The 10,794-nt window shown below is 43.4% G+C and overlaps 1 protein-coding gene across 1 annotated transcript in view; it reads right to left on the minus strand.

Moving 5' to 3' along the window:
- LOC129385453 (uncharacterized) overlaps positions 1–9,736 on the minus strand; it is a 70,026-nt gene extending 60,290 nt beyond the window's left edge. Inside the window, exon 1 of the mRNA XM_055072085.1 lies at positions 9,666–9,736. Within this exon, the coding sequence (XP_054928060.1) occupies positions 9,666–9,717 (52 nt within the window). The 5' untranslated portion in view covers positions 9,718–9,736. The remainder of the gene's footprint in view (positions 1–9,665) is intronic.
- Positions 9,737–10,794: the final 1,058 nt, after the last annotated feature.

Raw genomic sequence — 10,794 nt, forward strand, 5'->3', positions numbered from 1 at the left:
AAAGAAGGGCGTCAGTCAGGGAGATACGATCTCTCCAATGCTATTCACAGCGTGTTTACATGAGGCATTCAGAAACCTGGAGTTGAAAGCATTGGGGATAAGAGATAATAGAGATTATCCTAGTAACTTGCAATTCGCTGATATTTCCCTGCTTAGTAACTCGGGGTACCAACTGCAATGCATGCCCACTGACCTTGACAGCCAAGTGGCAGGGTGGGTCTAAAAATTAATCTGCAGAAAACTAAAGTAATGTTTAACAGTCTCGGAAGAGAACAGCAGTTTACGATAGGTAGCGAGGCACTGGAAGTGACAAAGGAAAACATCTACTTAGGGCAGGTAGTAACCACGAATCCGGATCATGAGACTGAAATGATCCGAATAAAGATTGGCTGCGGTGCGTTTGGCAGGCATTCTCAGTTCATGAATAGCAGGTTGCCATTATCCCTCAAGAGAAAAGTGTATAACAGCTGTGTGTTACCAGTACTCACCTACGGGGCAGAAACCTGGAGGATTACGAAAAGGGGACGACGCAACGAGTTACGGCACGAAGAATGATGGGTGTAACGTTAAGGGGGGGATAAGAAGAGAGCAGATTGGGTGGGAGAAAAAACGCGAGGTGATGACATCTTAGCTGAAATGAAGAAAAAGAAAAGGGCATGGGTAGGGCATGTAATAGGAGGGAAGATAGTCGATAGTCATTAAGGGTCACGGACTGGATTCCAAGAGAACGGAAGTGTAGCAGAGGACGGCAGAAAGTTAGGTGGGCGAATGAGATTAGGAAGTTTCCAGGGACAACATGGCCACAATTAGCACATGACCGGGGTAGTTGGAGAAGTATGGGAGAGGCCTTTGCCCTGCAGCGGGCCTAGCGAGGATGATGATTATTACGATGATATTTTTAAGGCTTATCACCAAGTTTCTGTCTAGCCTTCTGGTGTCGCGAAGACGGGCAGTGCTAAACTCTTGAGCCCTTGGGCTACGCAACGCAGTTGAAACGTTCCAAAGATTCATTGCCAAGGTAATGTACGGCCTCCCTACTGTATTTGCAAACAGTGCCGACATTCTAGTCAAAGAGTTTCACTCCATGAGATCATGAGCCTTAGCTCCCGCAACTCTTCGAACGCCTTGAACCATTTGGCCTGGCTCTCATCCATCAGAAATGCGTCTTCCAATCTTCCAAGCTCGCGTTCATGGGCCACCACATCTCTGCGTCGGAAATCATCCGTCGCCCTCTCGCGTCCATGCCGTGAGGGAGTTCTCAGCAACCACTACCCAACGCCAGCTGCATGAGTTCCATGACATAGTAAATTTCTCCTGGTGCTTTATTCCGCACTGCGCTTAACGTGTAGAGTGACTGACTGACTGACGTTCTTCGTACAACCAAGGGCTCTACAATGGAGACCTCCTGATATCGCGAACTTCAAGTTCATTTTACAGCTGCTAAACAAGCCGTCGCAGATTCGCTACTGCTCATCTACCCGGGCACTAACGTGGCATTGACGCATTGGCAGCCATTGGGCTTCTTTTTTAGGAAGCCCCAACCTGCCTTGACCCGCTACACCATTTTTGGCCGTGAGCTGCATGCCAACTACTTAACTATCCAACGTTTCCGGCACCCTTTGAAGTACCAGCCATATGACATTGTAATCGATCATGAGCCTCGGGTGCATGTCTTCCGTATGAAGTCTTGCATGTGCGTCGCACGTTAACTTCGTCAATTTGCTGATACATCTAAATAAACAACATATATCCGGCACATCACGCACGTTGTTCTGCCAAGATCTGACTCCGCCGCCCAAATCAAAGTGACACCGTGTCGAACAGTCTCCACTATTATCAGCTACCTACAGGGCTAGTTCGACTTGCGGCTAATTACGTGCTCCGCGCAGAGACGCCAACTACAGCTGCATGTAATCACGGTGTCACAGATAGTGGGTTCACAATATATACCGAAAGGTATTTGAACCCGCCACCTCGTATATTCGGCATATTGAAGGCAGCGAAAAGGTTGTCTTAGCCGCCTGAGGGAGCTTGACCCTAGACGGCCTTGGCCAGCGTGCTAACCGAGTCCGCGATGTAACATCCCATTCTGTGGCATCCCTCTCTTCAACATCATTTATCGTAACACCAATCCTAAGTCACCTATCGCCTAAGGTCCCGGATCGACCAGCTCGCCGTTTACGTTGGCACCCTGCGGACGTCCTCTCATGAGCAGCGCGACTCCTCATCACGTGCTAGCCGCCTTTTGTCTTCTTCGAGCGGGCCCCGCCCACGCAGTGTTTGCAGCTCGCCTATTTGCTTGTATCAATAAACTTTCTAACACCGCGCCCGCCAGTGGAAGACCTCATGGAAGTAGTGAGATCTCGGACAGCAGCATCTAATCTCGCCTTACAAACGCGCTGCCATTTTTTAGTCTTGGGTTACATTTCCAGCCTCCGCTTTCTTGTAGACACGGGGGATAAGGTCAGCGTGCTGCCGTGCTCCGAGCGTGAACGCAGTTATACGTCACCTCCACCTACGCTCCTTGCCGCTAACTCCACCCCCATCACAACGTATGGTCTGTGGTCCCTCACTCTCGAACTTAGCCTGTGGGACCACAGTAAGCGGCTATGTTTTTACTGAAAAGTTAGAGGTAGTCGAGCTCATACACGGTATCAGTTGGAAGAATTCTTCCAGCCTGTCTGTGCTGCGAGGTATCCGTCTCGACATTTTAATTCGCGCTCGCATGATTACGCACGCAAGAGAGGATGATCCTTGCCTGGGCTACGCAAATAAATTGGTTGCTGATTTCCAAGTTGGTAAAGTTTTATTGAAATCAAGAGCAACAACTGCACGGCACACCCCGTTGTCATATGTTCATTTCGCATAGCCGAGAGGCGAAGGGGAATTAAACCTCTCTGCCTATACCTCCACCCTGTTGTCAGACTAAACGCTCCGGCAACAGCAGTCGCCCAACAGAGAGGAGCTTTTTGCTTATCGTAAGTCTTTTGCATGCGTAATCACGAGAACGAAAATTCAAAAGGTGTTGGATTTGTCGGAGCAAAAGCACGCTATAAGAATTCATCCTATGCAAACTGTGCAGAGACAGGACTGCGTCTAACTTTTGAATACAAGCATACACAATCACTCCACTAAATAAAAAGCTTATTATTCAATTTTAGTTATCTAGGCTGCTGACAGCGATAATGATCATCTCAATTTGTGTCCCTCTGGCAAAGTAACTTATTTGCACAGCTGGTCTTCACGTGGCTCTGAGTGCAAAATCTTCAGAAAACCATAAGGCTTCATTTTGAACACCCGGTATATCGTTGTTCACAACATATATCCGTCGTATTAGACGCACCGATAACGCGGCAGCTGACGAACTGCGCAACACTTTCCTCAGCACTTATACATCTAATGCAGACTGGAAACGTCTAGTTAGGGTGTAGATGGAACACCCCGAGTTGCAAGAGTGGTGTGACGACCGCAGTTCCCTCGTTCTGCAACTCGCTTCCCACCCGTTAATTCCTTGTTCACTCTGGTGAGACATTAACATGGCTGCTCTACCTCCCTTCATTATGGTTGCCTTTCTATGTTTGGTTTTCCACTCACTTCACATCTACCATCCCAACATCCGAGCCACGCTTCGCCTCGTTACACAGCGGTACATCTGGCCTAGCATTAACACCGATGTTCGTCAGAGGGCTCACTCGTGCTTTACCTGCTGGACCGCTAAACTGACCCGCCGCACGAAGACTCCCACGCAGTCTTTCTTGCCACCTGGCTGCCGCTATGACGAATTTCATTTTGATTTCTTGAGACCAACACCTCCCTCTCATGACTGCCGCTACATTCTAGCAAGGATTCACCCGTTGGCCCAAAGTCGTTTCAGTATGTGTTTCCGCTTCGGCTGCCCCAGCATTGTAACAACAAATCGCGGCCGGCGGTTTAACTTCGTTTTTTGCACTCCCCTCAATTGCCTGCGTGGCACGAGACAAAATGCTGTAAAAGCACCTCTTAGACCCCCTATGATGACCCGTACCGTGTCCTCCACAATACGCAGTAGTGCGCCAATATTCTATGGAATGGTGCTGAAGAAGTTGTCTCCTTAGACCGCCTAAAATGGGCCAACCTCGAGACGCCTCCAAAGGAGCTCCTGGCTGATATCGCCGGCCGTCCGCCCATCTGCATGTCACCATGCTTTGACTAAGTTGAATCTCTTGAAATTTCATTGTAGATTTCATTTACACGAGAACATATTTGAACCGAGACTATGCGTGACTCAACTAGGAATATCCTTGCATGTTTGTAATGGTCAAGCAAGATTTTGGTGGCCTGCTACCCGAGACATTTTTGGGCGTTTAATGTGAGTTCCGCTCAGCGTCGAAATTGTTAGCGACAACATGGTGCGCTTCAATATTTTTATTTGTCGCGAGTGTCCCAAAGCGGGATCTGGCATTGTTCATGTGGCATTTAATTTCCAATATTTCAGTTAAAATATCACAAATATGAATAATTTCCTTTGTATTTGTGTCGTCCATTCTAAGTACACTTTTAACTGAAAATGACTGAAACGCAGCCGCCGCTAGTGCGCAACAGAATTTTTATTCTGTTAGACTTCTACCTATCTTGCAAACTAGTACTCGTAAAATCTGACACATAGTTAACGGTACAACATGCAAAATATTCCAATTACCATACCCCAATGATGAACCTGTTGCTCCTGAAGAATGCTGTAATGTGTTTAATGGTGTGTTTTCTTCCCATGTTTCCGCGATGCCACATAGATTACTCCTTGTGTCCAATTCTGGTTTCCCCCATGGATTCAATGTCTATTGACTGGGTTGGTGTTAGCTGCCTAATTAACAATAAAAGAAATCCTCCTCTGCCGGCCTGGACTGCCTGAATTCAAAAATTTTGAAGTGTACTATATATTTTCTGCTGTTCTTTTGTCGCACATTTTAACTCAGTCATTACAGCAGTCTGTTCTTCCACACGACTGGTGCGTGGGAAAGGTGATTCCAGTTCACAAATCGGGTAACGCACACTTACCCAGCAATTACAGGCCTATCTCACTAACAAGCATTTCATGCAAAATTCTCGAGCACATAATATATCCACTTTTGGCTGAGTTCTCAGAATCAAACTCCTTTTTCAACTCCTGTCAACATGGTTTCCATAAGTTCTTTTCCTGTGAAACACAGCTCTTATCATATACTAACGATCTCTAGGCAATTACTGACCTAGGTACGGACCTTGACTGCGTATTTCTTGATTTTGCCAAAGCCTTTGACTCTGTGACCCATCATTTACTTCTGCTTAAGCTGACTGAACTCAACTTGGACGTAAATGTACTCGAGTGAGTAAAAAATTTTCTTTCTAACCGGACGCAGTTTGGAAACGCTAATAACTGTAATTCTTGGTTTTCTAGTGTACCAGCAGGTGTTCCTAAAGGCTCAGTCAGGGGCCCACTTCTTTTTCTTTATTCTATACCAACGATCCTCCGAACTGCATCCTTTCTTCTTCCATAAAGCTTTTCGTGGATGACAGTGTTCTTTACCGTAAAATTACTAATCCTTCCAATTCCCGAGAGATGCAGGGCGACCTTGACCGCGTAACTGAGAGGTGTTCTAATTGGTGCATCCAACTAAATTCAAATAAATGCAGCGTCATGCGAATATCTCGTAACACCACCACCGCACACGTATTTTAATAATGGTGCACCTCTAACGTCAGTTACCTCTTGCAAGAATCTCGGCCTTCACATATTAGGTAACCATTCTTGGCAGTCGCATATTGACTATGTTAGTAATAACGGTAACCTAATGCTTGGTTACTTGCGCCGTAATTTTAGCTCTGCCCCTTCTTCCCTGAAGCTAACTTTTTACAAAACATTAGTTCGCTCCAAATTGTAGTATGTTTCAGCCATTTGGGATACGACTGAGTCTTCATAAATTTTTTGACTTTAGAAGGTATTCAAAACCGCGATGCACGCTTTGTCTTAGCGAGTCATTCTCGCTATACAAGTATCTCTTCAATCAAACGAACTCTTAACCTACCTGATCTTTTGTCGGGCCGCAAATGTTCCCATCTCTCCCTTTTTCGCAAAGTTTTTCACTGAGAACCTCTCTTAGAAAAAACCTTTCTTACCCCTCCGTTTTATATTTCGGCCCATAGTGGCCACAGACTTAAAGTCTGGGTGCCATTGTGCCGTATAAACCCGTAAAGTACCTCATTCAACCCTAGGACAAGCACAGACTGGAATCGCCTTCCCGCATATATCGTACTCATCACCAACTCTACCTACTTCAAGACCACTCTTCAGAATGCTTTTTGTTAATATTTTGTAGATACTTCTTGTTTTTATTTTTCCTGCATTAGTTTTGTTTTCGACTCCACTCCTTTGGGTAACGCCTTCGGGCCTTGAAAGTACGTGAAATACCGCGTTTGTTTTATGGAATACTTGCGTCTCCTCGAAGGCATTATCGTGGGTGGGGGGGGGGGGGGGCGGCAGGTAGAGAAAGGTGCATTAAATATTTCACAGAAGTAAGTAAAGAACGTAAAAAAGAAAGTATCATCAAGGTGGGAGCACACAATAAGTAAACACGTTCAAGCGCAACAGAAAATAAAACAGTATTAGGACAGTACTGCATTCGCACAAGCACAGACTGGAACGAAAATCTTTATTATAAGATATTGAAATACATTCCTCCGGTAACAAGTTCTAGTCTGTCACAGTTTTTGGGAAAAAAATGGATTTGTCAAAACGGTACGTATTACAGCTGAACTTTCGCATTTTGAGTGGTCCAGTCGAATCAAGATGTAAGTTGGCTCTCACAGGTAGTTGCGGCTATCAATGTATGAGTGATTGTAGAAAATGCTGTCCGAAAATTTCATTTTTAAGCTTTTTTTCTGGTGAATAACGTTTGCCAGCTCAGCAATTCTTTTATTTAAGTGATAATTTCGAGAGCTTTGTAATTATTGGAGAAAAAGGCTGCAGCGTGATTTTGAAGTTTTTCTGTTACTTGCAATAAATAGTCATAACATGGGTCGCAAATCATAGAGGCCTAATTAAGGATGGATCTGACATAAAAAAAATAAAGTGCCTCTTTAACTTCTTGGCACGCTGACTGAAATTTCTACGAATAAAAAACATTTTCCGTGCCTTAGATACTGACCACTGGATGTCTACGTTTCATTCAAGTTTCAGCGTGAAGTAAACACCAAGGTTCTTGCTCTCTGGAGCAGTTTTTGTTGTTGTGTTTCCAGCTTTGTACTTTGTTTAAGGTTCGAATTTTTTACTGGAAAAAGGGACGTGAGTACATTTTTTACCATTCAGATTCATTTGCCAGCGTAGACAGGAATTCGCTACTTTATGAAGGTCCCTCCGCCAGATTATTACATCTGACGGTGAACTTAATTCTCTCAAAAGACGACAGTCTTCTGCAAATAATTTAACGGGGGTTTGTTTGCCATCCACGATGTAAATAACATATATGAGGAATAATAGTGGCCCCAGAACGCTGCCTTTCGGCACTCCTGAAGTCGTGGTTATGTGTGATGAACTACATCAATTAAGAACCACGTGCTGTTTACGACCATTTAGATATTTACAAATCCAGTTTTAGGTTTTATTATGCATGTTCAAGGACGCTAACATAATATTCCGCAAGAGGTCAGATACTGTGTCAAACGTTTTTTAGAACTCAAGGAATAACGGATCTACTTTTTATTCTTATCAAGAGGAATACCAATAAAGTGTTCAAATTCATCTCATTGTGTGTTTTATGAGTCACCGTTATGAGTCACCGTTATGAGTCATAGTTACGAAAACTATGGTGTGAGGCAGTAAGATAGTTAAGAGGTTCAATGTATTTAAATAATTTACTATACAATACATGCTCAAAAGGTTTGCAGGATACTGAAGTTAAGCTTATAGGCTTGTGATTTTCTACCAGTTACTTTTTTCCCGATTGATAGATGGGATTACCAGCCGCAATTTTCCAGTCCTGTGGAACCAACACAGCCTCGCACGAGATTTGAAATATATTACAGAGATATTGCACAAGTATGCGATGACAGTTGTTTAGAATGTTGCATGAAATTCTATCAGGACCCATATATTTAGAGGTTGATAAGACAGTCAATACAGTGCGCATCGATGTTTATTTCAGGAATGCCATGGTCCGAGGCATAGTTGGGAAAAAGTGATGTGGTCGCGTCAGTCACCGGTTCCTCCGAAAACATCGACATCAAATATAGATTAAACAATTCAACCTTTTCTGCGTCTGTCATTATAGTGGTGCCGTTTGATTTCAGAACGGGAACGACAATGTCATCGGGAGATGACATTGTCATCTCCCGATGTCTTTCTTTTTATATTTCCAAAAAGATTTAGGTTTTTTTCAGGGGGGTCTGTGTTTAATCGGGTGAAAAATAAGTGCTCCGCTCTCTTCATTCCCATTTTCAGCGTTAGAATTGAATTCTTCAAGTGTTGCTGGTGGAGTGAAGAGTTATTATTACAACATTTTGTACACGTTTCTAGTTTTCCGGATTAGTATATGCAATTCGTGACGAAACCTTGATATTCTTTATTACTTTTACCACAGGAGCCTTAGAGGAACATGCTTGTCAAGAAATTGTAATATTTTATTCCGAAGGGTGGATCATAAATGTTCCGTGTCACTACTGTCTGACAGACACCGGAATTCTACCTGGTCCTGTCAAATGCAAGAAAAATCATCAAAACTAGGGCAGTCATTGCCGAGAAAAAGTATTACTCTGTCCTCATCTGTTCTTGTAAGACATAACAACAATAAAAGATACAAAAGAATTACCCAAACAAACCAGTATGGTTGGCGCTCATCGAATCAAATGACGCCCTCTGATGTCTGGCCAGTTTTTTACAAGCGTCGTCAAACCTTTCAGACGGGGTTCCCCTGAAAATATTTTTTCTAAAACTGTTCCAAAAGCAATAATCGGCGCGCTTAACAATGCGCGGCGAGAATGTCTTTGTGGAAAGTTCTTATAGGTTGAAGAATCATCTTATAGTGCAAGAATGTTTTTCGCAACAGCAGAAACGTGATAAAGGCACCCAAAAAAAGCGGTTGTAACTCGTCTGCCAAGATCTGGATTCGAGAGGCGCTCTTGAAATGGTGTATAGAACTCTTGATTGTCTTTTGATGATTTAGTTATCTCACAACTCCACTTCAAGGTTCAAAGTCTACAAAAATGTTTTACCTTTCCCAATAGGAATGTAGTGTGCTCCCTCCGCTAAAGCACCATTTTTTAACAGAAACAAACCAAGTAGAGCTGGTATCATGCGTAGTGAGAATTGCGGCTGATTGGAATCATAAGCACAGTTGCAATTGATTTCGGACAAGAGCAAACAAACAAGGTATTTGAACCATCATTCTGATCTACCAGCAAGTGGTCGCTATGGTTTTCATTTCCGCAGCATTCTAGCAAGTTCGCGCGTGCTGTTCGAAAGCACAAGATTTAGGCATGAGCTTTTCAAAGAACATTTTTGCATTTTTTGGTATATCAGAAGCATAAAGAAGTGTGTTGAATTACGGGCATCACAGCAGCAACTAGCATTTCTGGAGCTATAGGACAGTTGGACCAGCGTAAGTTGTGAAGATTGCAATAGAAATCAAACATCGCAGAGCAGCAGGGCTACTCACCAAATGCAGGAGCGAACAACAACGGAAGCACCAGGCATACTTCAGTTCGCATGACTGCAAATTTTAACTCAAGTAAGGCAGTCTGTATTTGAGAGAAATGCAGAGCCTTAAACTTAGTGCACACACACACACACAGACACACACACACACACACACACACACATGTACACACACATGAACCCTTCTTTTTTGTATTTACCTTTATTGCACCTGAATCTACGGTCGTTAGTATATGCTACACCCTCTCTTACCCACTGAAAACAAATAATCAGGGCCCGCTGACGTCTTTGCTTACCTTTTATTTTGTTATTTTGGCGTAGGAATGTTAGTACTGTCGTATTCTGACCCCTCTTTATGCATATAGCCTAGACGACCACAGGTGTACGTTTCGCTGGAAATGTTGGCTTGATGTGGCAGCCGTTCCCATTCTTCTCTACAATTGGGATGTATAATGCCTACGTTCTACCTGCATTAGAACATATACATATGCATACATCCCTAATATAATTTTCTTGTGCTTAAGACAGACGTTAAATTTTTGTAAACCTAAATATAGGGGGAGGGTCGAAGCGGAGCCAATTCAAAACCTGGGGGTGCCATGGTTTAAATTAAGGCGTAAATTAACTCTTCAGACGGGTAAGATTCAGAGATACAATTGGCCACCAGCAACCGAAACGTTGGATGGTAGTAGGAACGCACAATAAAGTTCTATCTGCATATGACTGAGTGCTAACAGTGCCAAGCCACGAATAACGGTCGCTACTGCTCAGTCACTAATGAGGTTAGCATTCGAAACAAGAAATGTTTTCCTTTTAATAAAACGTGTCGCTCGAGGGCTACTATTTATATACATGTGAAAGGAGATATCTTTTTTCTCTAGAACCACTGCGCCATATCTTGTGAGGCTTGCTGTATTTAAAAGGAGCAGGTAAAATCTTGTGTCGTGACTTGAAAGCGGACCTTTGATTTAAGCCATCGATGTTTATTAAAATTGTCGGAAATAGGCAATTTTGAGAAATCACAATTATCTAGTTCATAACTTTGTAACTCCGCAATAAAAAATTATATGAAAATTGTGCAAATTGCATCTACTTGTTCATCTAAGACCGACACAATTAAAGCATTTTAC

The sequence above is a fragment of the Dermacentor andersoni genome, chromosome 7 (genome assembly GCF_023375885.2).
Source record: "Dermacentor andersoni chromosome 7, qqDerAnde1_hic_scaffold, whole genome shotgun sequence".
Lineage (NCBI taxonomy): Eukaryota > Metazoa > Arthropoda > Arachnida > Ixodida > Ixodidae > Dermacentor > Dermacentor andersoni.